At 41.0% G+C, this 27,790-nt stretch overlaps 3 protein-coding genes across 10 annotated transcripts in view, besides 1 other annotated feature; 1 reads left to right on the top strand and 2 right to left on the bottom strand.

Moving 5' to 3' along the window:
- Nucleotides 1–27,790, bottom strand: part of Lar (Leukocyte-antigen-related-like) — a 145,447-nt gene that overhangs the window by 12,891 nt on the left and 104,766 nt on the right. For 3 of the 7 annotated variants that reach the window (NM_165313.4, NM_001259165.1, NM_078880.3), the window contains 7 exons: nucleotides 17,719–17,955; nucleotides 17,511–17,657; nucleotides 17,145–17,429; nucleotides 4,190–4,290; nucleotides 3,226–3,418; nucleotides 1,970–2,120; nucleotides 1,725–1,861 (listed from right to left, as the gene is read on the bottom strand). In NM_165313.4, coding sequence (NP_724220.2) covers nucleotides 1,725–1,861; nucleotides 1,970–2,120; nucleotides 3,226–3,418; nucleotides 4,190–4,290; nucleotides 17,145–17,429; nucleotides 17,511–17,657; nucleotides 17,719–17,955 — 1,251 coding nt within the window. Of the gene's footprint in view, nucleotides 1–1,724; nucleotides 1,862–1,969; nucleotides 2,121–3,225; nucleotides 3,419–4,189; nucleotides 4,291–16,828; nucleotides 16,853–17,144; nucleotides 17,430–17,510; nucleotides 17,658–17,718; nucleotides 17,956–27,790 lie in introns of all 7 variants that reach the window. The other 4 variants (NM_001273666.1, NM_001273665.1, NM_001273668.1 and 1 more) reach the window with 2 other exon arrangements.
- The window catches only part of CG46244 (uncharacterized protein), a 124,993-nt gene that overhangs the window by 12,383 nt on the left and 84,820 nt on the right, over nucleotides 1–27,790 (bottom strand). Inside the window, exons 6-13 of the mRNA NM_001316402.1 lie at nucleotides 17,719–17,955; nucleotides 17,511–17,657; nucleotides 17,154–17,429; nucleotides 16,829–16,852; nucleotides 4,190–4,290; nucleotides 3,226–3,418; nucleotides 1,970–2,120; nucleotides 1,725–1,861 (exon numbers count right to left, since the gene is read on the bottom strand). The gene's annotated coding sequence lies outside the window, so the exon portion shown is untranslated. The remainder of the gene's footprint in view (nucleotides 1–1,724; nucleotides 1,862–1,969; nucleotides 2,121–3,225; nucleotides 3,419–4,189; nucleotides 4,291–16,828; nucleotides 16,853–17,153; nucleotides 17,430–17,510; nucleotides 17,658–17,718; nucleotides 17,956–27,790) is intronic.
- Nucleotides 6,510–15,587: a mobile genetic element.
- Nucleotides 18,211–19,800, top strand: scw (screw). Of its 2 annotated transcripts, none has more exons than NM_001299159.1 (1): nucleotides 18,211–19,800. In NM_001299159.1, exon 1 carries the CDS (start codon nucleotides 18,257–18,259, stop codon nucleotides 19,457–19,459), a length of 1,203 nt encoding a protein of 400 aa, NP_001286088.1. In that variant the 5' UTR covers nucleotides 18,211–18,256; the 3' UTR covers nucleotides 19,460–19,800. The 2 variants fall into 2 exon arrangements, with proteins under 2 accessions (NP_001286088.1, NP_524863.3); NM_080124.5 differs by having other exon boundaries at nucleotides 18,211–19,552.

Genomic DNA, 27,790 nt, shown 5'->3' with positions numbered 1-27,790 from the left:
AACCATTCGAATTTGGCAAACTCTGGTACACAAAGAGAGGTATAACTAAAAATAAATAAACTACGAAACCAAGGATCTTAAAATACGCCGATTCTAAAACAGGCAGAATAGCTGTGGCAAATGATGAACTCAACTGAACAACCACTAAAATGGGAATACATAGTAATTGGGATCTAGTATCTTGGCCATATTCGGCGGGCAACTCAACTTCACTTCAAGCTCAAACTACAAACTACGCACAGTTTCAAAATAACTTTGTGGCTTGTCTTCTTCATTGCAACCGTCTGAGCCGCAATAAGTGGCGTGGCACAGACAGAAAGACATTCAGACATTCAGACAGACAGACAAGCATTTACATTTTAATTATGCGAGTATGCAAAACGTGCAAATATGGAAACCAAAAGTGATATTTATGCCGCTGCCAAGAACTTTGCACTTCCGGCGTTCGTTGTCTTCGCGCCGCTCTATTAAAATATCATTCAAAATCAATTTTCTAGACACCGATGCAGACGGAGAAGTTAAGGAATTTTCGGTTTTCGGTTTTGTGGTCTCAGTGCTTTGGTGCTTTGGTGCATGGTGCATGGTGCATGGTGCATGGTGCATGGTGCATGGTGCATGGTGCATGGTGCATGGTGCAGTGTGCAAAGTGCATTAGGAACTTTGGCACTTAAATAGTGGTCTAGAGTTTGAAATTGTTTGGGCATAATTTACATGATTTAACACTCAGCGAGCCACAAATGATAAATGAAATATACATATAATCGGGCATTGCACAAATACACAAATTCAAATATGCGTGCCATAATAGTTTGGTTACTTTTCATTTTCTAACATTTTCCAGCATTTTCCCACATATTTTGCATTACATTACATCGTGCAGCTTGCTTCACAACTTAAACGGAAAGGTGTTTCTGATTCGAAAGTGGTAATCGTTTGATTTTCTGGGTTTAATCCTGTGTGTGATGTGGATGTGGACTGTTGGCTATTGTTCAGTGGGTGTTCTGGTCTGTTATTGGATGAGTTCAGCAGATCGCAGCGGGTAAGTTATTGTAAGTATTATTTTAAATCAAATTAACGCCACTGCGGTTTGCCAAACTCTAATTTGTAATATATGGTTTATTCTGTTCTATGTGTGTAATGCTAATAGTCTTATTTCTATGTAGTATGTAGCGTTTTTATGTGTAATCTATGTATGATTTCTGTAATCAGTGTAGTTTGGTACAAACTAACTAATAAATGTTTCTAGTACGCTTTTAGATATTATAATCTAATGGACTAAATCTTAGGACTAACTTGCAAGGAACAAGAACGATCACATGTCAAACAATATATATGTATATTATATATAGGAATGTATACATCGATATAGGTATGTATAGTCAAGATATAGAAGTTTGGGTGCATAAAACTCAGTGCACACCAGGAGGCACACTCATTCGACATCATGTATTCACTGCATTCACTCACTCGTTTACCTGATTCCACGAAGGCACAACGCAATAAAAGTTATTTCACACTCAGACATTTTGGTTTCGGGTAGTAACTGAGTAACTGAGTAATCAACTACATGTTTATGGACACATGTTCAATGTATCGGGTTAATATATCATATAGAAATCAATCAGTATTGTCGCTGCACTTAAGCCTATGGAAACTTGTACGTCTACGGCGTTTCGAACTAACTTAAGGAGTTACGCAGTTAAGTGCCGAATTGGCCAACTTACCATATTGCTTGGTGCGCACCGGAATGGGCGGGGTGGTGGCCCCCTCGCCACGTTGCGACCTTGCAGCCAGCCAGATGTAGTAGAGGGTATCGGGGTAGAGTCCGTCCAGGGTATACGCCTCCGAGTTGGAAATGCGCCTGAAAGAGGAGCGCACATGGTTGTGAACTGTTCTATGTACGCGTGTGCTTGGGGTTTCGGATTTCATCGCCCGGATTTTGGGGTTAACTCCGAGACTAAGGACTCACTTGTGATGGGCCTGATTGGCGTATGTGTCATTCCAGTAGAGCTCGTAGTGCACGATATTCTCGCTGGAATGCGTCGGCTTGGTCCATTGCAGTGTGACTGCGGTCTCGCCGATATCGGTTGCCCGGAAATTGCTCGGTTGCGATGGCACACCTTTGTAGACATATCCGTATTTCATATTCCGGGTGGTTTTCGGTGTTATTTTGGGTGGTTTTGGGTGTCGAGGGTTTGGTGTGCGTTGTTTGCCGGTTGGGAATTGCATTTGGTTTTTGGTTTGGTTATAATGAAACGGAAATTACGGAAATTAAATAAAATACAAACAAATCAATGTGGGGCATTTGTTTGCATGCCGATGGATCCGAGCGATAGCGATTCCAATTCAGAATGCTGCCTGATACTGATGAGGTGACACACGCACACCAATCGCTGCATCAGCATTTTGAATTCCTATTTGGTTTCGGTATGAAATTGATTGAGATGTGTCCATCTATTCAAACACCGAATAACCCGCCCGGCCCATTCGATATTTCTGAATATTTCAGCGCCCACCACGGAAGCCAGATGGGAAAACTCGTAGAGAAAATGATTATCAATTTTCAAATATTCCTGCTCCCCAGGGGAGCCAACGACGAAGATCCCTGTCATCGCTTTGAAGTTTTACGTTTTAATGAATTAAACGAAGTCATTTGCGAACTGCCAAGTGGCCTTGTGTACAAGTATGTACATAGATTGGCTTTAAGAGTTACATGGCTTAATTAGCTTACACAACCTCCAGCAATAAGTCGGCGCAGTTCAAAGTTGAGTCCCTGTTTTGTTAGTTATTGTTGCACTTAAAGCTTCTTAAGATGGCCGCAATCGGCAGTAAGTCAGTCTGACTGGACACGCCCCCACCTAAGCGCGCTCATATGCATTTGCATTGAATATAATCGCATACACACAGATACAGCTACAGCTACAGATACAGATAGACGCATCCACTGATTGCAGCAGTTAATGAATATCTGCCGGACATGCCCACAAGTGCAGTCGGTGTTTTGCTCGGACGGAGATAAATATTTCATTGAACGGACACACGTTTCGCCTGACATTTTGTATTATAATTAAATAATTGGTGTGATCTATGTGGGCCGATTGAGTTGAGCAATTAAATTGCAAAATGTCCCCAATTCAAAATGCGTGCATGTGTGCGTTTCGATGTGCGTGTGTGTTTCATGTGCCTAATTGGAGCTGATTGCCCAATCAATTTGGCTTAGCTTACCTTGCTGGGCCTTCACCTGGACCGGCGTGGACATTGGACCGGCTCCCATCGATGTGTAGGCCTGAACCCGGACCGTGTAGATGGCGTGGGGCGTCAGCTCCGAGACTGTGGTCAGTTCGCTATTGTCGACCATCTGGGAGTTCCACGACGCCTCCGGCTGATTCGAATTGGTCGTGTAGTACACCTTGTAGCCCTGTTTTTACCAAGAGAAAGTGTAAAGGAGTTAGAGGTTTAATATTCCGAACAGATACGCTCATCTTTTATGAATGTAGCGCTAATGGATCGTAAATATTTTAAATGTTCCCGAACCACAGCAGCAAGAAGAGCAGGTAATTTGAATTAAGAAGGATCTTAGTTAAATTTGATATTCAAAAAGAAATTTAATAAGTTTAAAACTTTTGTTAACTTTCAAGTTAAGCTTAACAGCCACATTTTGAGGGTTATGGAAAACAGCTGGGCTACGAAATTGAAGCCATTCGAAATCTAAACTCCAAATCCGATTTTCACCTTTCATTAACTGATAAACCGAAAATGATATATTGCTGCTGCTGGGAGATTTGTGAGCCTAAAAGGCCCGGACAAGTAAGCCTGCCCCGCCGGTATCCGGAGGCCAGAGGGACCACAGCGATTGCCGACTCGGAATGGAGACCTGTGGACAGGTGTCTAGGATTTGCATACGAACGTCCGCCAGCCATTCGTGTCCCGGAACATGGCCAAAGGCATTTTGCCAATTTCCCTTCGATGGGACCCTCTATTCGACCCATTCGAGCCATTCGGCCTGACGTGACAAAGTGCGTTGGTCGTTGGTCGGACTACGGACTACGGACTACGGACTTCGGGCTACGGGTTGCTGGCCGGGTGGCTTTAGGCTACGGGTTCCGGACCCGGTGCCCGGTGCTCGGAGTCCGGACTTTGGACGCCGGATCTTATCGTTTAATATGCGCACTTGATGCAAGGTACTTACGGTCACTTGTCCATTGGGCGTCTCTGGTGGTTCCCAAGTAATAACCATCGTGGACGAGCTCAGCGTACGCACTTGGACATTACGTGGTGCACTTTCCATTTCTGCAGGCGAAGGAGGGGAAGATGGAAATGGGAAATGGGTTATATTAGCATTGTCATGACAAAGGTTGGGCATATAACAATGGCTGGCTGGCTGGCTTGCACAGCAGATATGTGTGTATGTATGTTAGTATGTAAGTATGGCCTGGCTAAGCGAATTTCGAAAATGCATTGGCCCTATGAAAACTCATTGGTTACCGGCTTTGGAATCCTGGAGGATTATTTGCTGGGGCTCTGGCTCGCAGTAGCCACACCAGAGCTCTATTAGATAACTACTCTTTCATAATTATGCTCGCATAACTACATTTTTGTTTGCTTCATATGTAACTACAAATCTGCATAACTCGAATTATATTTACGTATTTACAGAGACAGATTGATAGCATGCACCAGCATGAAAGCTGCCACAATTTCCCTGTAAGTTGCTTACTTAAATGCTACATCCTTTGCCACAAAGTGTTAAATGTAGCTTTTATAAATGCACACAACCTTTATTTGGCCATTCGGAATTTAGTTCTAGTTTTAGCTTGCTGTCAATATTAAATGATTCTAGAATATGCTGCCCGGCCAGCACGCCATTCATATCCATTCATCCTCCCAAAAATCATAAATATGCAATTTTGTTAAATGATTTTCTGGGGCGAAATGCGCATAACGACAAACAAATGCCATTATCGAGAAACTAGTGAAGCCGGCAGGCGGAGAGTGGGTGGATGCCGCTTTCTGTGGCATTAGGGCATCGCAAATGTTTTGCACAGCAAACAATCCCCATCCATCACAATTTGTTTTTCCAATGAACGCTCCGTTGTTGTTTTAGCTTCTGCTCCTGCTGCTCCAGCTATTCCTGCTGCTCCTGCTGCTTTTGATGCTGGAGATGCGTATTTCATGTCGCGTTTCATGGTCGCAGGAGGTGGATGTGGCGGTGGAGGTCAGTGGGATTGGGGGTGTGGCCGCTGGGATCTGCATTTCCGGGGAAAATTGAGCAAATTGTTATGGCGCGTTGGAGCCTAGCGGCTGTTATAGTGAGAATTTTGCATTTATAAACTGATTTTTGTGTGTGCTCGCCGCCGCCGCCGCCACGGCACCAAAAAATGATTTCCCGCGAAGCATGAATCTAGCTATTCGTCATGCATTTGCATGCATTTCAAAAATTTGTCGGTCAACTGCATTGTCAGCCGCGAAATCATCGGTGGCATTCTGATGCCACACATGCCACACTTACCCCCTGCCTGCGGAAAAAGATAACCCCATCGAGCAGCCCCATCATGAATGGCAATTAGTGGTAGAATTCTCCATCACTCAATTTTCCTTATGTGCGATATGGGCATGGTATGGTGTGGTGGTGTGCGGTGTGTGTAACCGATTCGTAACCCGATTGGTTAATGGCCAATCAATAAATTTCAATTTCTCACAATTTTACTGCAATATCCACAAACGGTGCAGCAGCAGTTTTATCCACAATTTATATCGCAGTCATCTCATCTGTTACCCAAGTGCTACCCCCAATTGCTAGTATGTGTGTGTTGGTTAGTATGGGCGTGTGGGTGTTGGCCTGGTCCATTGCTTGTTATAGCCAAGATTTGCATGCAGCTCGCACACACCGATTCACCGATAGATTCAGACAAAAATTTCCTCCCAAGCCCTTGTGAATCTCTCTGTGTGTGTGCTAGTGGGTGTGTGCGTGTGTGTGGAGAAGCAGGATGCAGGGCAGCACGTAAGCTGCATTTAAGGGCATATACATTACATACGGATACGCTCCATTAATATGTATCCTTGCATGCCTGCGCACACGCCTACTCCTTATAGCACCAGCTTACAGCACTAAATCGTTGCCCCCATCTTCTCGGCATCCGCACAAGGATCGGAGGCAGGAGCATGTACAGGCCATATATCTGATTACTTGACGAAAGGATATCCTCAAGACTCGTTGCATTCTCGCCTCAGAACCGATTGCGGTCCGCACTTAAAATGTGGGTTTTGATTACTGCCCCTCCACAAGCAGTTTCTGCTTTCAAACGCTTTCACAGACATTAATGAGTAGGTTTACCAAATGCAGAAACAGCAGCTCCTGCAAATTTTCTGCTGCCTTTCGAATTGCCAAGAAGCTAGCCAAGCTGGGTGACAGCAATATATGTACATATGTATATCAATGGTCAATTCAGTGCATCCACTCCACTGACAGGCGTTTGCATTTTAATCTATGTCCTAGTAGTTTCAATTTCTGTTCACACATGAACACGAATATATTTAAAGACTTACAATTTTGGGCTCCGTTCATATCTTATGTAAATGAATCGAGAGCGATAAATTATATTTAGGATTTTGTTATCTAAGGCGACATGGGTGCATTGCTCAAAAACATGTAATTTAAGTGCACACTACATGAGTCAGTCACTTGAGATCGTTCCCCGCCTCCTAAAATAGTCCCTTAGTGGGAGACCACAGATAAGGTCCTCGCCGCTCAAGATAGGCAGATGTGCCCGAGCGTGGGACCTCGATAAGGCGGGGACTATTTACGTAGGCCTCTGCGTAGGCCATTTACTTTAAGATGCGATTCTCATGTCACCTATTTAAACCGAAGATATTTCCAAATAAAATCAGTTTCTTACAAAAACTCAACGAGTAAAGTCTTCTCATTTGGGATTTTACACTTGGTCAATCGAGCCTTTAATCGACTCTGCAGTTTCCCCCTACCAAAGGTAAGGAACTCAGAGAAAGGCCAGCTCCTTTAAGCATCTTACAGCTAAAGGTAGCAAAAATAAGTAACTCTTGTTTCCCCCTACCAAAGGTAAGGAACAGAGTATAAATATAAAAAGCAAAAGATACAAAAGAATCTTTTATGTTTTAAAACAAGCACCTTATAGTCTATAGCTAAAGGTTGCTTTGTGTACCATTATAAATTGTGGTAAGGCGTGCTTGAGGCCATACATCAGCAATTGTGAAATTAAAAAGTGCATAACAAAAGTGCCTTATAAATGCTCTAATAGCATTAAATCAGCTCATAAATAGAGTGCAGTGTATATGCCATAAGAGCATAAATTAAATAAAAAGTGCCTGAAAACAGTGCCTTATAAATGCTCTAATAGCATTAAATCAGCTCATAAATAGAGTGCAGTGTATATGCCAAAAGAGCATAAATGCCGAAATAAATGGCTAAAAAACAAAAAATCTGACTGGACTACAAAAATAATAAAACGTGCAAAAAAAAAAAAAAAAAAAAAAAAATCATCTTTAAACATCGACGGAGCCTTAAAGAAGAGAAGGAAGTCAAATTCAAAAGCAGCAACAACAGCAGCAGCAGAAGCAGCAACAGCAGTAGCAACAGCAGCAACAACAGCAGCAACAGCAGCAGCAACAACAACGACATCAGCTAAGTCAAAACAAGAATTTTCTGTTTATCCAAACACACATATATATATAAATACATATAAAATACATATACACGTACTATATATATTAAGAAATTACAAAAAATTTTCAAAATGATGTCAGAAAAGACTATTCAATTCCTTAAGAAGCAGTCCGAAATTATTTTGGAAATTAGAAAGTTGGAAGTAAAACCAACATTAACAGATGTAGAAATTCTAAAATTAAATGAGCTTCAAAAATGTTTCATTGCTAATCATAGCAATTTGTTAAAGATCGGCGTTGTCGATCATGAATATTTTAACGCGAAGCAGTATGATTTAATAATGATGGTGTTAGAAAAAATTAAAAATAAAAATGAAAAAATTAAGGGCGAGTCGGTAGAAAACACTTTCCCTAAATCAAACACTGTCCCTAAATCAAACCCTCCCCCTACATTAAACCTTGAAATGCGTGGTCACCCTGAAAAAGAGGGTATAGCACAAAACAACGCTTTAAAAGTAGAGCAGGCATTTCGTAATAATGTTGGCCAATTTCGAGTATATCTAGAAGATACGTCTAAACTAATAGACAGTAGTCCAGATTTCCTTAAAATAAGGAAAAATAAAATTGAATTTTTATGGCATAAAATAGATAACCTGATTGAACAGGTGAATAGTCATTTTGAGAGTTCGCTATTCGAAGAAGAAATTAGCGAACTTGAATTTGACAAACAAAATATTCTTACAGCCATTAATAGTCGACTCAGTGGCACAATAAATAAAGCTGAAATGTCGACGGTTGTTAAGGCGGAGGAGTTACCAACCCTGCCTAAAATACAGATTCCCACTTTCTTTGGTGATTCCAAAGAATGGGATCTTTTTAATGAACTCTTTACAGAGCTCATACATGTGAGAGAGGATCTCAGTCCTTCTCTCAAATTTAATTATCTAAAGTCAGCATTAAAAGGAGAAGCCAGAAATGTGGTTACTCACTTACTGCTCGGCTCTGGAGAAAATTATGAAGCCACTTGGGAGTTTTTGACCAAGCGATATGAGAATAAAAGAAACATATTCTCAGATCATATGAATAGGCTTATGGATATGCCAAATTTAAATTTAGAATCCAATAAGCAAATAAAGACATTTATTGACACGATTAACGAGTCAATTTATATTATAAAATTAAAGGCACAATTACCAGAAGATGTGGATGCAATTTTCGCTCACATAATTCTTCGGAAATTCAATAAAGAATCACTCAATTTATATGAAAGCCATGTTAAAAAGACAAAAGAAATACAGGCACTTTCTGATGTCATGGACTTTTTAGAGCAAAGGCTCAATTCTATATCATCATTCTCACAGGAAGTAAAACCTGTAAAGAAAATGATTAATAATAACAAGAATAAAAATTATAGTGACAATTGTGCATATTGCAAACTACCAGGGCATTATTTAATTCAATGCCATAAATTTAAAATAATGAATCCAGCAGAACGGTCTGACTGGGTAAGAAAAAATGGGATTTGCCTAAGATGTCTGAGGCATCCGTTTGGTAAAAAATGTATAAGCGAGCAGCTTTGTTCGACTTGTCGTAAACCTCACCACACGTTACTTCACTTTGCAGGTCATAATCCAGAAAAAGTGAATACGTGTAGAACAACAGGTCAAGCCTTGTTGGCCACGGCCTTGATTCAAGTAAAGTCGAGGTATGGAGGCTTTGAACAATTAAGAGCATTGATTGATAGTGGCTCTCAAAGCACAATTATTTCAGAAGAGTCTGCACAGATTCTAAAATTGAAAAAATTTCGGTCTCATACTGAAATAAGTGGAGTATCTTCCACAGGAACGTGCATCTCCAAGCACAAAGCGGTTATTTCGATAAGAAATTCTCCGAAAAATTTAGAAATTGAAGCAATTATTCTCCCAAAACTTATGAAGGCACTTCCAGTCAACACGATTAATGTTGATCAGAAAAAATGGAAGAACTTTAAATTAGCCGACCCCGATTTTAATAAACCGGGTCGCATTGATTTAATCATTGGAGCAGACGTATATACTCACATTCTGCAAAATGGAGTTATAAAAATAGACGGTCTCCTTGGGCAAAAAACTGATTTCGGGTGGATAGTTTCTGGATGTAAAAAATCCAAAGGAAAAGAAACCATTGTAGCCACAACAATAGAAATAAAAGAGTTAGATCGCTACTGGGAAGTGGAAGAAGAAGAAAAAGATGATATCGAGTCTGAAATCTGTGAAAATAAATTTATCAAAACGACAAAAAAAGATTCAGATGGGCGATACATTGTGTCAATTCCATTCAAGGAGGATGTCACCTTAGGAGATTCAAAGAAACAAGCGATAGCTCGTTACATGAATCTGGAGAAAAAACTAAAAAGAAATGAAAAACTTAAGGTTGACTACACTAAATTCATGAATGAATACATGGATTTAGGACACATGATTGAAGTGAGTGATGAAGGCAAATATTTTTTACCGCACCAGGCAGTGATTAGAGATTCAAGCCTTACGACCAAATTGAGAGTAGTTTTTGATGCTTCAGCAAAAACTACGAATAACAAAAGTTTGAACGACATAATGTGGGTTGGGCCACGAGTTCAAAAAGATATTTTTGACATTATTATTAAATGGAGAAAATGGGAATTTGTTGTTTCGGCAGACATTGAAAAGATGTACCGACAAATTAAAATAGATAATAATGATCAAAAATATCAATATATTTTATGGAGAAATTCTCCAAAAGAAAAAATTAAAACATATAAATTAACCACAGTCACTTACGGAACTGCATCTGCACCATATTTGGCTACCAGGGTTCTGGTAGATATTGCAGATAAATGTAAAAACCAAGTTATTAGTGCAATAATTAGGAATGATTTCTATATGGATGACCTAATGACTGGAGCTGTTTCGGTAGAAGAAGCTAATAAATTAATAACATTAATTCCCCATGAATTGCAGAAAGTTGGATTCAACTTAAGGAAATGGATTTCCAACAATTCCAAAATATTAACCACTGTGGAGGACACAGGGGACAATAAGGTTCTCAATATTATCGAAAATGAATGTGTTAAAACTTTAGGACTAAAATGGGAACCTCAAAAGGATTTATTTAAGTTCAGCGTAAATTGTAATGATGAATCAAAAAATATAAATAAGCGCGTTGTGTTATCAACGCTAGCAAAAATATTTGATCCGTTAGGATGGTTGGCACCAGTCACGGTTTCAGGAAAACTTTTTATTCAAAAACTTTGGATAAATAAAAGTGAATGGGATCAGGAATTATCCATAGAAGATAAAAATTATTGGGAAAAATATAAAGAAAATTTATTATTGTTAGAGAATATTCGAATCCCAAGGTGGATTAATTCAAACAGTTCTTCAGTCATTCAGATTCACGGATTTGCGGACGCCTCCGAAAAAGCATATGCTGCAGTAGTCTATGCTAAAGTAGGACCTCATGTTAATATAATAGCTAGCAAAAGTAGAGTCAACCCTATAAAAAATAGGAAGACAATTCCCAAACTCGAGCTGTGTGCAGCTCACCTGCTTAGTGAATTAATCCAAAGACTAAAAGGATCAATTGACAATATAATGGAGATCTATGCTTGGAGTGATTCCACGATTACCTTAGCATGGATTAACAGTGGTCAAAGTAAGATCAAATTTGTAAAAAGAAGAACGGATGACATTCGGAAATTAAAAAATACTGAATGGAATCATGTTAAGTCAGAGGATAATCCAGCAGATTTAGCATCCAGGGGAGTGGATTCTAACCAGTTGATCAACTGTGATTTTTGGTGGAAAGGTCCGAAATGGCTAGCAGACCCAAAAGAACTTTGGCCTCGGCAGCAGTCTGTAGAAGAACCTGTCTTAATAAATACGGTATTAAATGACAAAATAGATGATCCTATTTACGAATTAATAGAAAGGTATTCCAGTATAGAAAAACTTATACGTATAATAGCATACATAAATAGATTCGTGCAGATGAAAACAAGAAATAAAGCCTATTCATCAATTATTTCAGTAAAGGAGATAAGAATAGCGGAAACAGTTGTTATTAAGAAACAACAAGAATACCAGTTTAGGCAAGAGATAAAGTGCCTTAAAATCAAAAAGGAAATCAAGACAAATAATAAAATATTGTCATTGAATCCATTTTTGGACAAGGATGGGGTTCTAAGAGTTGGAGGAAGATTGCAAAATTCCAATGCAGAATTTAATGTTAAACATCCAATCATTTTAGAAAAATGCCACCTAACAAGCTTATTAATAAAAAATGCTCATAAGGAAACATTGCATGGAGGGATAAACCTAATGCGAAACTATATCCAAAGAAAGTATTGGATTTTCGGGTTGAAAAATTCGTTGAAAAAGTATTTAAGAGAATGTGTAACGTGTGCAAGGTATAAACAAAATACAGCTCAGCAAATAATGGGTAACTTGCCAAAATATAGAGTGACGATGACATTCCCGTTTCTTAATACTGGAATAGATTACGCAGGTCCTTATTATGTTAAATGTTCAAAAAATCGTGGCCAAAAAACATTTAAAGGATACGTTGCTGTATTCGTTTGCATGGCCACCAAAGCCATACACTTAGAAATGGTAAGCGATCTAACTTCAGACGCATTTTTAGCAGCACTCAGAAGATTTATTGCTAGACGGGGAAAATGTTCCAATATCTATTCAGACAACGGAACAAATTTTGTAGGAGCTGCAAGAAAATTAGATCAAGAGTTATTTAATGCAATACAAGAAAATATAACGATTGCAGCGCAGCTTGAAAAGGACAGGATTGATTGGCATTTTATTCCCCCGGCAGGACCTCACTTCGGAGGTATTTGGGAAGCTGGAGTTAAGTCAATGAAATACCATTTAAAGCGTATAATCGGCGACACTATTTTGACTTATGAAGAAATGTCAACTCTTTTATGTCAAATAGAAGCATGCTTAAATTCAAGGCCATTATACACTATAGTTAGTGAGAAGGACCAACAAGAAGTTTTAACACCAGGTCATTTTTTAATTGGAAGACCACCTTTAGAAATAGTCGAACCAATGGAAGATGAAAAAATCGGAAATTTGGATAGGTGGAGACTTATCCAAAAAATGAAGAAAGATTTCTGGGTTAAGTGGAAAAGTGAATATTTGCATACGCTCCAGCAAAGGAATAAATGGAAAAAGGAAATTCCTAATATAGAAGAAGGGCAAATAGTTTTATTAAAGGATGAGAATTGTCATCCTGCAAGATGGCCTTTAGGAAAGGTGGAAAAGGTGCATAAGGGGAATGATGATAAGGTCCGAGTGGCTAAAGTAAAGATGCAGGAAGGATATATCACTAGACCCATTACTAAAATTTGTCCCTTGGAAGGAATAAAGTCTGTTGACAAAAATGAGGCTGACCAAGAGCCAAAAAGACGAACTAGAGCGACATCGGGAATGTCCAAGATCGGAATCATTATGGCAATGTTGTTGTTTGTGTTAAGTTGTCAAGTTTCTAGCGCATTACCTAAAGATATAGCACCAAGATATTCTATAGACAAAATAAATAAAACCTCAGCAATATATCTAGACCCGCTAGGAGATGTTGAGATTGTGAGTACTTCTTGGAATTTGGTTATCTATTATAAAATGGATCCATATTTTAAAATGTTAACAAAGGGTAATGCGCTTATACAAAGTATGAGGAAAGTTTGCGAAAGACTTCATAGCTTTGAAGAGCAATGTAGTCTAGTCTTAGATAATATGCAAAGTCAGTTATCGGAACTTGAAGAAAACAATAAATTGTTTATGATGCAGTCTAGATCTAGAAGCAAGCGTGCTCCTTTCGAATTTATGGGTTCCTTGTATCATATTTTATTTGGTATAATGGATGAAGATGATAGAGAGCAATTAGAAGAAAATATGAAGAATTTGTTAGATAACCAGAACAACCTTGATAAACTAATTCAAAAACAAACATCTGTGGTTGATTCAACTTCTAATCTATTAAAGAGAACAACAGAAGATGTTAACTCCAATTTTAGAAGTATGCAAATAAGAATTGAGAACATGACAGAAGTTCTTAAAGAAAATTATTATGTTTATAAGGAATCAATAAAATTCTTTATGATTACGAAACAGCTACACTCATTGATTGAAGAAGGCGAAAAAATTCAAGCAGGCATTATAAGCCTGTTGATTGATATTAATCACGGTAGGCTAAATACAAATATTCTCAGGCCAAATCAGCTTAAAAAAGAAATTGCCAAAATTCAGCAGAGTCTTTCAGAGAACCTAGTAATTCCAGGAAAACGGTCAGGTACGGAACTTAAGGAGGTGTATACACTGTTAACAGCCAGGGGTTTATTCATCGACGATAAATTGATCATTAGTGCAAAAGTGCCTCTGTTTAGCAGGCATCCATCCAAATTGTTCAGGCTTATTCCGGTGCCAATTCGAAATGAAGATCGGATAATAATGGTGCATGCAACGTCCGAATATTTAATTTATAATTTTGAGATAGATTCCTATCACATAATGACGGAAGCCACATTAAATCAATGTCAGAAATGGCAACTAAATAAGAGAATATGCAAAGGAAGTTGGCCCTGGAATTCAGCGAATGATAATGCATGTGAGATTCAGCCTCTAAAGCCAGATAAAGCGGCGAACTGCATCTATAAAACAGTAGTCGACTCTAAAAGTTACTGGGTAGAGTTAGAAAAGAAAAGTAGTTGGTTGTTTAAGGTTCCTGCGAATTCAAAAGTCCGTCTGCAATGTACTGGCTCTCAAATTGAATTGTTTGATTTGCCTCAGCAAGGAGTTTTAAGCATTGCGCCATATTGTACGGCAAGAACCGACGATAAAATTCTAGTTGCCCACCATAACATTCAGTCCGAAAGTGAAGAATTATTATCAACACCTTATATAGGAGAAGTTAGTGGAGTGCCGAAGATTATTTGGGATCCGCTGAAACTATCAATATTAAATCATACTGAGGAATTTGAACGATTGAATAATGAAATTAAATTTATGAAAGAGAACCATCAAAAATTGAAAGATTTACATTTCCATCATATTTCCGGACATGCTGGATTAATTATTGCTTTAATACTAATGATAGTATTAATAATATATTTCATACGGAAATGTGCTGTGCAACAAAGAATGCAAGCAATAACCTTTGCAGGTCCGTTGCCAGTACTATAAATATCAATAGTAAATAAACAATAAAATAATATAACAAATAAAAATATACAGTCCACTAATAGAAAATGTACTTCTACATAGAAAAAGCAAAATGTTTAAAATAAGTTAATTAAGTACAAATTGTTGAATTAAAAATAATATAAACCATAATTGTAATCCAATAAAATTAAAAGCCAGAAAAACTAGGCCCATTGAAATCTTAGTTGCAAAATAAATGAACATATATCAAATAAATACAGTCCACTACTGTTATAAATGCAACTAATATACTAATGTACATCTCAGCTTTGCTGGCCCTTTGGCAGAATGTTCACACATGAACACGAATATATTTAAAGACTTACAATTTTGGGCTCCGTTCATATCTTATGTAAATGAATCGAGAGCGATAAATTATATTTAGGATTTTGTTATCTAAGGCGACATGGGTGCATTGCTCAAAAACATGTAATTTAAGTGCACACTACATGAGTCAGTCACTTGAGATCGTTCCCCGCCTCCTAAAATAGTCCCTTAGTGGGAGACCACAGATAAGGTCCTCGCCGCTCAAGATAGGCAGATGTGCCCGAGCGTGGGACCTCGATAAGGCGGGGACTATTTACGTAGGCCTCTGCGTAGGCCATTTACTTTAAGATGCGATTCTCATGTCACCTATTTAAACCGAAGATATTTCCAAATAAAATCAGTTTCTTACAAAAACTCAACGAGTAAAGTCTTCTCATTTGGGATTTTACAATTTCAATGGAGAAGTAACAGATACTTGATTCAATGGGAAAACATACGTCCTCATATTTAGTTTAAACTACGAATTGTTAACATTTTGACAATTTAGAACGTATGTTTACGGACACAGCTGCTTTAGTTGGCACCAACCTACGTTTCATCCCATTTCAGCTAATGCAGTCCTCGCCTTGCTGGCCGAGAGAAAACCCTGTGATTACCCACTTGGCTCAGCTGCTACCTAAGCCAGTGACACGTGTTAAGCATTACGTTGACCTGCTGATGCTCGTCCTGTGGGATCCGGAGCCCAGCTTTAAGCGCCCATAAACGTGGCCATCGGAATATTATTTCGAAACGATATTGGGCAAGCGATAAGCATAATTGCGGCAATAAAAGTTTCCAACTTCTGTACGACACGCTCTTGGATCTGCTGGTAAAAATGCAACTGCAGCTGCTGCTGTTGTTCGAAGACGCTAGCTGATCGAATTGAGAAATACCCTTTGATATGGGGTTTCTTAAGAAAATTAGTTTCAGACTACTTTAGTATACAAAGCAATGTCTCAGAATAATCTGGGATTATTATGAATTGAGTAAATAAATATAATAGCTGACTGAAAGATAGCTATGTTAGACTTTAGTTTAATGATCAAGTAGGTTCACAGAACTTTGTATATACCATTCTGTATAGTTTTAGGCCAGTGATACAGGGCTCCTAGCCGGGCTGGGACACATTATGATACCCTGTGAGAGGCGCCAGAAAAAACAGAAGTGGCCGGAAAGGCATGTCAGACAAGCGTACGCTTACGCGGGAATTGCCAGGACTAAAACAGCGTTGCATGCACCCAACACACACACACACCAGCACAACCATCAGCATCCAAACGAACGCATAACAATGCAAACTTTATGGGATTTACGGGGGAGGATATCACCCATACCCCAGCTGGGGCGCCACCCCGCACACACCCCCTCCCCCCCCTTACGCGCATACGTCAGGATATCGCCAGGACGCATGGTTCTGGATCGCAGCTGCGTATGCAACGATTTTTTTAACATTGCATTTACCTTTGATTCTATCTAGCTACTTGTTATTCCGCTTTCTTTGCTCCTTTTTTTTTACTTTTTGTACTTTTTTCTTACTTTTTATACCCTTTTCACATTTTTCGGGTCGGATTTGTGCTGCTCAACAATTGTTATTGAAATTGTTTTGCCAATTTTTGGCCAACCATAAAATTTTGTTTGCCAAGGATACTTACTTGTGCCACCGAATGAGAAATCGCCTGAGAAGGCAAAAGCATGTGAGAATGACAGAGAGAGAGAGAGCGGAAGAAAGAGAGAGGGAGGGAGATGGCAAATAGACATTTTCAAGAAGGGTTAGTACGATTGCCGACATAATGGACCAAGGCAAATAAAAACGGATCTAAGCGCACTCTAAATTCAAAATGAAATTGGTTAAAAGTCCTTTTGTGCAGCATGTGAAAGATAGCGAGGCGAGAGAAGAGGGCAGCAGTTAGTAAAATGTCCTCCGAAAATAAAGCGGGGCATCCATAGCCCCACATCCGCGATACTCACTTGTCTCACCGGTGGTACATGTCGCTGGTGCCGAGGGCGGTCCGCGTCCAATATTGTTCACGGCTATCACGTAGAACTCGTACTCCGTGTAGGGACTCAGGGCACGGACCACATAGTACATGGTGATGATGCCGCTTATCTCGCTGAAGGCCTGGTTGGCGTTCTTCGGCTTGTACTGGATCACGTAATATTGCAAGTCCTCGGGACCCTTGTACGACCACTCCAGACGCACCGAAGTGGCGGTCACCTCGGAGATTTGCACATCGGTGGGTGCGGTGGGCAGAGCTGTGAAAGACACCAGGTCGTGTTATTACGATTATCAGTTTCCCATGTAAGTACATCGCACTCCAAGACCACTCCACTTACATTGCACTTTAACCACCGAAACGGAATCGATTTGGCCCAAAGTGGAGGCCGCTATGCAAGTGTAGTTGGCGCTCTCCTGGATATTGATCAGCTGCAGGACATTTCGTCCGATTGGCATCTCATTCTCGGGTGTAAGATCTTCGGAGCCTGAAAAAAAAGGATAGGAATTGAGTATTGAAAGACCATATTCTACAACCATTTGACATACCCTTCATCCACTTGACATGCGGCATGGGTGAGCCGACGGCAATGCAGGATAGATTCAGATTAGATCCCAACATCACCTCGCTGATGGTCTCTGGTGGGCGGGAAAAGGTGGGCGGAACACGACGGACTTTCACATATAAGTTGGTGGCCTTCGAGTGCTCCGTGCCCATTGAGTTCTCAGCCACACACTCGTATTTGCCCTGATCCTCCTCGCGACTGTTTTCGATTTGCAGGAAGCCTAAAAGAAATAAGAGCGATATAGTTAAGATTTATTTGAAAATTCATACAACTTAGGTCATACTTAAGAATCTATGCTTATTGGAAATATACCTGATATTTATTTCTAGAACAGCTGCCAAAATTTCAGCCTGTACCTGACCAATGGGTTGGTTAACCCTTTATATAGCTTTATTTTACAATCCATCCAAATGCAGTTGCCCACTGATGCAATTGAACTACCTGTTTTCCATATATAAGATACTATTCTATGACCAAGGAAGTCAGTATTCGTTCGAGTCTCTCTATGAGAACAACACAAAATGTTGAATGTGTTTTTTTTAACCAGCCTCTTTTATGCTGCAAGTGCCACCACATATGTGACCACCAATAATCACATCGAGATGCCCATATACCAGAAGCGTCCTTTGAGCGAGCAAATGGAGATGATTGATATCCTGGATTTGGGTGACCGTCCGAGACGACAGGCGGAGCCCAATCTCCACAATTCAGCATCGAAATTCCTTCTCGAAGTTTACAACGAGATTAGCGAGGACCAAGAGCCCAAAGAGGTCCTGCATCAGCGCCACAAACGCTCGCTGGACGATGACATCCTGATTTCCAACGAGGATCGACAGGAGATTGCCAGTTGCAACAGCATCCTTACCTTTTCGAGCCGCTTGAAACCCGAGCAACTGGACAACGAGCTTGATATGCACATTACCTTCAACACCAACGATGTGCCAGTGGATTTGAGTTTGGTTCAGGCCATGCTCAGGATATACAAGCAACCAAGTCTGGTGGACAGAAGGGCGAACTTTACCGTGTCCGTGTACCGAAAACTGGACAATCGCCAGGACTTTTCCTATCGCATCCTGGGCTCTGTGAATACTACGAGCAGCCAACGTGGCTGGCTGGAATTCAATTTGACAGATACGCTGCGGTATTGGTTACACAATAAGGGACTGCAACGTCGAAATGAGCTAAGGATATCAATTGGCGATTCCCAGCTGAGCACCTTTGCAGCTGGATTGGTGACACCACAGGCCAGCCGCACCAGTTTAGAGCCCTTTATTGTCGGCTATTTCAACGGCCCCGAGCTGCTGGTCAAAATACAGAAACTTCGTTTCAAGAGAGATCTCGAGAAGCGAAGGGCCGGTGGTGGTTCGCCACCACCTCCTCCGCCGCCGCCCGTGGATCTGTACAGACCACCGCAGTCCTGCGAGCGCCTTAACTTCACTGTGGATTTCAAGGAGCTGCACATGCACAACTGGGTGATAGCGCCCAAAAAGTTCGAGGCCTATTTCTGCGGCGGCGGTTGCAACTTCCCGCTGGGCACCAAAATGAATGCCACCAACCACGCCATCGTCCAAACCCTGATGCACCTGAAGCAGCCGCATCTGCCCAAGCCCTGCTGTGTGCCCACAGTTTTGGGTGCCATCACTATTCTGCGGTATCTCAATGAGGACATCATCGACCTGACCAAATACCAAAAGGCAGTGGCCAAGGAGTGCGGATGTCATTAGATTTAATTGCCTATTTCGTTTGTGATGTACATAGTCATGGTGTAGTTATAAGTTTAAATAAGATGAATACAACTAAAAGTACTTCTAAAACTGACATATTTGTGTTTTAAACCTAGGCCGTGTTCGCATATCAACTGTTTAAAAAGGCTTTCAAAAATATCCATCGATGCTTAAGTAAGTTACTAAAACTCTTCATTAAACTCAAGACCCAACTAGTTGCTACACTTACGAGAACCTAAGCCTATTTGAATATTGTGCTGCAAGACTTTTATGCTTATTAAGCACAACCTCTACTTGTTACGCTCTTTTATGACCTGCTTTCGTAATGGGCACAGGGGTTTAACCGTAACAGACTCGTAAGATCTTAGATTTATCAATAAATTTGAAAGTCAAATGATGTTTGCTTATCTCCCATCACTTTGATAGGCAACCCACATTATCCTTGCCCCATAAAAAGGTCCTCAATTCACCTTTATGCACGGAATCCATCCACTCGACTTTGGCATGCGGATGCCACGGCGGCCATGAGAAGCAACACATGGAAAATTAACACTTTTTATATGATTTTAAAAGCCATATAAATTTTACGACAAGTCACCGCCATCCCCCGAAGTTGTTGCAATTCCTCCAATGAGAAATTACACACCCGCACACGTCTATTAAAAATCGAGGCTCCCTTTTTCCGGCATATTACGCTAATGTGGATGACAAACATACGGCGGAAACGCCAGAGGAGTATTTTTGATGTTTGGAGTGGTGGTTGTGGTGGGGGGGGGGGGATAGGGTCATAAAATGCCTTCACATTGACATTATATTTATATGACTAATAAACAATGAAGCACGAGAGGGCGATGAGTAGACAAAATGAATTTTACGCAAACAAAATCCACTTCCCTTCGGTGTTGTTATGCTTCCCCCAAAAATCCAGTGGCTTTTAAATCAACACAGTTACGAATGCGTTTTTCCGGCAAACAATATTTTTGATAGCCATTGGCATTTTGGATCTGGCCAAAACCATTAAGTTGTGGCCCAAATGCGTATGTTATGGCGCTTTTTAATTGACCAATAACTATGATTTCACACGATGATTCAGAGGGACATAGTTGACATCACATGATTTGTTTTACTCGGTTTATAATTTATTTTGCAAATTCATTTCATACTTTTCGCAAAATCATATTAGCATTTTAAATGAACCATAAGAGATTCGTTAACAGCGTGTGAATTTCTAAGCGTTTAAACTCCAAAGCCGACTGTTACTGTGTGTGTGTGTGTGTGCGAAATTAATCATATTGAGTTCGATATTCAATTTTCTCTCGCACACAATTAACGAACAACCTCAATTCAATATGCACACGTGCACTCACACAGAGAATGTGTGTGTGTGTGTGTGTGGGTGAGCAAGTTGAAAATCTGCATGAAATATGACAATTAATTTGCGAAACAAGAGTTTTTCATATGCAATATTATCGTTTAATTATTTATTGCTGCATTTTGCGCATATTCAAGCAGTATTGATCGCGCTTAAACGGAAAGCTTAAATTAAAAAATCATATTTCTTTTAATATGATACTGAGCTTAACATTGCGATCGAGTGTAAAACGTTCATTCTTCTTCAAAAGAACAGCGTATATATCTTCCTGCTCGCAATCATATTCGAATGTTTAATGAATTTTAATTAAATAATTTACCAGTTACCCCAAGCAAGTTTTGAAAAGAAGTAATTACCATTTGTTCCATAAAGCCTATGGCATATGTTGCACATTGCAAATTTGTGCCGGTTTAATATCCCTTGGCAAAGGGTTGTGTAGTTACCATTTAAAAGGAATAATAAATAGACCGTGTCAATAAACAAATATGGGAGTACAATCGACTACAGTTGAGTGAATCATTTTAATGGCTTCAGAAGCTGCAGGGCATAAAAAAAATATAGACGCCAGGCGTCTCGAAAAAGGGTATTTTAAATGGGAACATTTTGCGGAGTAAACAAATTTCTAATTTATTAAAAGCCTGCATATAACATCAACTAATTTTTATCTATATTATATCTAAATTGTTTCTTTGCTTAACCCCCCCTGAAAAGAATCTTTGACTACGCTCGTGCCCTTCGAATATTGAGCAAAAAGTGCAGAACAGCGTTAAATGTTGCAAAATCGCTCAGTTCGCACTAAAGCCATGTTTATTGTGTCTATTTTATGTACCTTTCCGTTTTACTATGGATGTCATTTTTTGTTTGATAGCAACAAAACAAACGGGGCAGCTGTGGGGGTCATGTGTGGGGGGGGGGGGGATAAAAAATAGGCAGATTGCTGTGCGGTTTTTAGTGCAGCGCCCATTGAAGCTGTGTTTTAGGTTTGTTTTCGCTGTGAAAAGGACGCTTTGTGCTTTTATTCGCGCTGCCACTGCCGGCTCACCTATAACATGCATCAAAGTTGATTGTTGCGAAATTTATTGCATGCTATTTGGCCTGCATGGCGGAACATTTATTACGCTTGTTGCACTTCCGCTGCAGCCAGCATTTCCCCAACAGGCCGGCCTATTGTTTAGGGCCCGCTGAACCATTCAAAACAAGCATTAAATGGTGTAACTTTTATAAATAATCGATCCCCTCTCGTTTCCCGCTGACATGTGTAGTTGAGCGATCCAAAACAAACGCTATTCGCGCCATCAGCCTTGCTGACAATATTCGAGGTAAGGTGCCACAATATGATGCAAATTGTGGAACAAAAAGACAACGTCTGTGGAGAGCGTTGATTAAAATTTACGAAGCCAAGTTTCATTAAAACTCTTGCCAACCCCTCTGCCAAATACATTAACGTAAGCCACCACACACACACACACACACACACAACTTGCGTGCGTGATGGCTGTAGCAATAAAAATTAAGCTAGCATACATCTGGGCGCCGTCTGCGTCCCGAATGTAAGTCATTTTCACCGAGTTTTCGGCCTTGTCTCTGCGTGCGTGCGTTTGCTACTCTTATGAAAATTAAAAATTCTTTCAAGCGCCATAAAAACGAAATACAAACAAATGGACAGGCTAGCAAACGAGTTCGCTCGGTGAGCAGGTGAATATTTTATGAAAAATGTCGTTTAACCCAAAAGGGGTTTGGCTTTAAGCGTTTCTGAAAAATTATACAAATCATTCTTAAGAGTTCAAGGCGGTGTTATGTGCTGATGGTTAGAATGGTTAGTAGTTAGAAAAAACTGAACAAATATCAAACTCAATTAAATGCTATGATATTTTTTATGAAGGTTTAAACAATCTTACTCAGTCAATTCTTTCTTAGCAAATTTGAAAACTTTTCAAGACAGCTTTCCGGATTGAAGCTCCGTCAGTTGACTTAGTTTAGTTTCCCATTCTGGCGAATGGGAAAATGCGAGGGGCATAAAGCCCCTTGTGCCACCCTGTGGCCGTTGTAAATGTGGCAAGACATTGGTTGCAGGTTAGTTCGGACGTGGCACACATGTGGCACGCCACACAGCTGCACTTCCGCTAGCGCAGTCATTTTCATATTCAGCAACTTCCGCTCGAAACGCACACTCTTGCACTTTCGTTGCCAAGGATTTTCGGTTCCAGTTTGAGTTCGACTTCGGCTTTGGCATTCAGCTTCAAATGCTTGGCTGCACGCCCAAATGGGATTATTAATTTAATTATGCTTTAATTTAAGTAGTCCTCGTTGTCGTCGTCGTTACAAAGTGACATTTATGGGGCGACTTTGCCTGCCTCCCATTCTACTCCTGCGCCCCAAGTTCATCCACATAAAAGTGTGCAAAGTTTCAATTTTGGTAATGCAAGTGACGACGACTTATCGTCAACCGAAAGAAGAAACCCAACTGACCCCCATTCCATCCACTTCACGGAGGCGAAGGAGAGTGGAGGTGGAGGTGGAGGTGGAGGTGGAGCTGGAGCTGGAGCTGGAACAGGACATGCCCCCGCTGGGAGAAAGCCGTTCTAGTCATGCACATTTTGGCAATTACTGTCTCATTTTCAACAAAAGTGACTGTCAACTCTTTCGAGCTGCTGGAGGAGCGACAAGGAGTGACAAGGAGGAGCTCATAATTTAAGCATTAAACTTTTCCCAAAATGCTTTCAAGTTGACTTGCCTTAACTACAGTTTTACGGCTCAAGTAAATAATTGCGTGCAGACCCCGCTTTCCCGCCACCACGCCATACCATTTTCCCCATTTTCTCATTCAAAATTTCCTCTGGCCCACAGGTTGGTCACGTCAAGTGGCAAGGCGATTGTAATGATGGAGCCCAGCAATTAAAGAGTTGTGGAGCTGGAGCTGGAGCCGGGGCCCAGGTCGCAGTTCGCAGTTGGCAAGTCGAGGGGCCAACATCGTCGCAGCTGCTGCCCCCCCTTTTTTTTTTGGTGGCGCAGGAAGTGGAGCTGTTGCCACGTGCAAGTTTCGAACAAAAGAAGGTATAAAAATGTCATATAAAAAATAAGACGATGTTGCAAGCTGGGCTCTCTTCCGCGAGGCAAGCTCGTCGTCGGTCGCTCGGTCGGTCATAAGTTGCTTTTAAGTTTTGCACATAAAGGTCTACCTGCTGAGTTATATGGCCTCCTCTATTCGCTATTTTATGCCACGGCAATCCGGCGAGCAATCCAACTCAATACTCAGCTAGTTAAATCTTGAGTACCCACTTGAGGAAAGCTGTGTTTAATTTTAACTAGACTTTTATTGACATGTTTTGCTTATAAGATCGTGTTCTTTATATTCACTTAATGGAATGCTTAAAGAAACACAAAAGACAGCTGAGTTTACACTTGGCATTTACGTACCTACCATTTCCGAAAAGTTGATAAAATAAAAATTGAATGAAAATTGAAGTTCTCTACTGGCTGATGCGATTCAATTGCACCTGCTCCAGGCACGGAAGCCATTATCGTCTCAATCGCTGCTCCCTGAAAGACCCTTCTTCGTTGACACTTCCATTCAGTTGAGTTCATCTGCCAACACACAACCCATTAAGACAATTGGCTCAGGCGAAACCAATTTCTGATAAGCCTCTTTTGCTTAAAAGCCAAATTATGATATTTGAAAGAGCCCCACATTTTTCTGCTACTCCTTTTTGCCTTTTGGCCAATGAGGATTCCAGCCCCAAGAATGTAATTTCCCCAGACGCTGCGGCAGAACCTTTTCATGGTAAAAAGTAAAAAAAAAAAAGAAGAAAAAACAAGGAAACCAGCAAGGGAAACAGGGAAAAACCGTGGTCACTACGCCAAAGGTTTTTTTTTATTCCTTCCGTTATGCTTTTTATTGAACAAAAGCCCTCAGGGACTATTTGGCGAAATAAAAATAAAGGTATAATACTCAATAATATTGTCGCTGGTCGTTGCCCGCCTTCGTTCTATTGGTAGCCTACCCTTTTTTTTCCGTTTCGCTTCGAAGGACTAAATTAACTACCAACTGGCCGAGAAGAGTACGAAATGCCCTACGCAGTAATTTTAAATAAATTATTTATAAATGTGTTTGTGCATTCGAGTGCGACCGCTGTCATTTGCCTTTGCCACACGCTCAAGTGGAAAATGTTGAAGAACCAAGAAGCGAGCTAAAACAGCGAATACTTTGAATAATGCCTCAGAAAATAGGGTAGTTAGTTACATATATGTGCTCTTTGCAGTAGATTTTGCGGCTTACTTAGGAAAAGGAAATGTATTTTTAAGATTTTTACAGATCTCTATATACTTTACTATATCCCCCCCCCCTTCCCTCACCACCACTCATCCATTCCTTTGTGATTCCCAACGAAATTCGGACTGGCCCGAGGGCCAATGGTAAAGAGGAGTGTATAATAATCACATTAATGTATCCGAGCGAAGGCGATTGGTGTGCGTCAAAGGAAAGGGAGCACAGCATGGCCTGCCTGGCCATGAGGTGCTTCGGGCTCTTGAGACGCTTTTATTAAAATAATAAAGTTCTAATTTAATTATGACGCGAACAAAATGAAGTACGACTGCTGCCGCCGAGTTACTTTTCATTTGATAACTCACGTACCCCGAGAGGACCTCTCCAGCCCACCCGCCACCCACTATCCTGCGTCCCTGCAGGCTCTAATTAGCAGGCGGCGGCCGTATAACCGAAAAATCAACGCGCTCAGGGGAAAATGCCCAGGATATATATGGGGAATGGGGTGTGGGTGTACAATAAAGGACCATAAAGTGCTAATTGAATAAAACGGCACATGACTTGCATAACTTATTATGCGAAATATTTATTCTCGCCACTCGGCTCGAGGGGGGGAGGGTGGTATGGGTGAATGCAGAGAAACGCAGGACGAAGGACACAGAACTCGGGACGCGTTGGATCTACACAATGGGACAGCTCGGCGAACCCGTCCGAATCCTCACCTCGGGCCAAATATTTATTTTCATAAATTTAAAGCGCGCTTTAAGGAGAGCGCGGGGAGGCGAAGTGAAAAGGGCGTTTAGGGCACCCAAAAGGATATTTAGCTGGCGGAAATACTTTTACGTTTCGTTTAACGCGCCAAAGATGGTGCCAGTCTGGTCGAAAGCCCTAGACCCCGCGCCATCACCGCCATCCCACCGCCTCCTGGCCATAGCTCACCTTTTGCAGGTGGGTAAAACAAGTTACTCGGCCCACGTAAAACTAATTTAACCCGCAAAAGCCGAACCCCCACCCCCCTCCTCAAACTCCTGCTCCGTCCTGCTCCTCTTCTATATCCACAAGCCAACACGGCCACTTTGGTTCGTGTTGCGCTAAATTAGTCGACCTCCACATCCGTGAAAGGCGGGCAAAAAATAAGAGAATCCAACAAATAGCCATGGACTATGTTTGCATGGATTCTCATCGTTGGAGCGGCGAAAATAATTTCACCTTGGGGAAATACATGTAACAGTTTTTAATTTGCATCGCTGTAGGCCAACAAAAGGCGATGGATAGTTTGGTTTGGACCGCGTTTTGAAATGGCTCCAAGTTGCGGAGTCGGGGCAACCTAAAGCAATCTACTCGCTTGAATAGTCTGATGGAAGGAAAGCAAGGAACTTTGCCCCGCGGGGGAATACACTTTAGTTTCTCATCTATTTATTAGTTTTTCATTTGAAAGCTATGCATATATGAAATGGTTGAATAGAGATGATGGCATGTGCTTCAGTTTGTAGTTCCATACAATTATCGGAAATATTTTACAAACTTTCCTATTGTACAAATGGATTATCTTTTTGCAACATGTCCTTGCAACAACCTGTATCGCGCAAAAAGGACGCGGCGCCATCTCAGGACGCCTGAAAGTCAGTCGCATCCTGGCAAAGGACTTCCCATGGAGGCCAGTCGATTGTTTGGTGGGCTGTCATTACGCGTAAGCGACCATTTCATTAGCATAGCGGCGCCACAGGCAGATGTCGGATCACAGGACCACTGGCCCAGCAAGGACATCGTATAATGTTTTTGTTAACGTCGCTGTTTTCTTGCCATGCCCAACACGTTTCAATTGTTAGGCCTGGATGGTCGAGGTGGCCTAGGTGGTGGTGGTGAATGATGGCCCAGTGGAAAACATTTGTCCGATCACCGCGTCCTGGCAATTGAAATAATGCCCGTCCAGCTCCCCACGCGCCACAGCTTTTCCGCATTTTCCACAGGCCCACCGTCACTCCATTTCACTCGCATTTCGTTTGTCAACGTGTCCATTATTGATGTCGTTTTAAAAGGCACTCTTTAATGCATATTAATGTCAATATTTGAGCCTCTAATGACCGGAGGCTCTTCGGGCCTCTGCAGCTGGCAGCTTTTGTGTTAGTTTCACCCACTTAGTCCTCCGTTTGATGTGACGCACAGAGAGAGGAAGATCGGTGTGCTAACGACGCGACCTGACATTGAACATATAATTATCAAATGCTGCGAGTCCTGTGAGTCCTGCGACGCCTGATTAAAGGACCCGGTGACGTTTTGTTGACATGCGGAAAGTTTGAGAAAGCTGGAAAAGGTCGCCCCATCCTCATCGGCGTTTCAAAGGACGAACTTTGCTCAGGTGAGAGTGGCTGGCTGCTACCTGACAAAAGTCAAACGTTAACTAAGCGCCCGAAAACTTGCGACACAAAGTGCGTCGAAGCGTAAGTAAACTCCTAAGAAATTCAAATGAGCGTAAGGGAAAAACAGCTGAGCAAAAAATTATCTAAAAAGGACGAGACCCGCTCAAAAGGCAACGGACACAGTGTGGGACTTGAATTTTAATAAATGAAGTCCTTGGTACCAACATAATGTAACGTAATCCCTGGCCGATGGGAGATAATAAAACTCAATCTATGTATATATACCAAAAAAAATATATAATCTGTTCACTGACTTACTCAGTTTACACATGCAG

This window comes from Drosophila melanogaster, chromosome 2L, assembly GCF_000001215.4.
Source record: "Drosophila melanogaster chromosome 2L".
Taxonomy (NCBI): Eukaryota; Metazoa; Arthropoda; class Insecta; order Diptera; family Drosophilidae; genus Drosophila; species Drosophila melanogaster.
The sequence above is the reverse complement of the archived record's forward strand: the minus strand, read 5'-3'. Positions and strand labels throughout refer to the sequence as shown.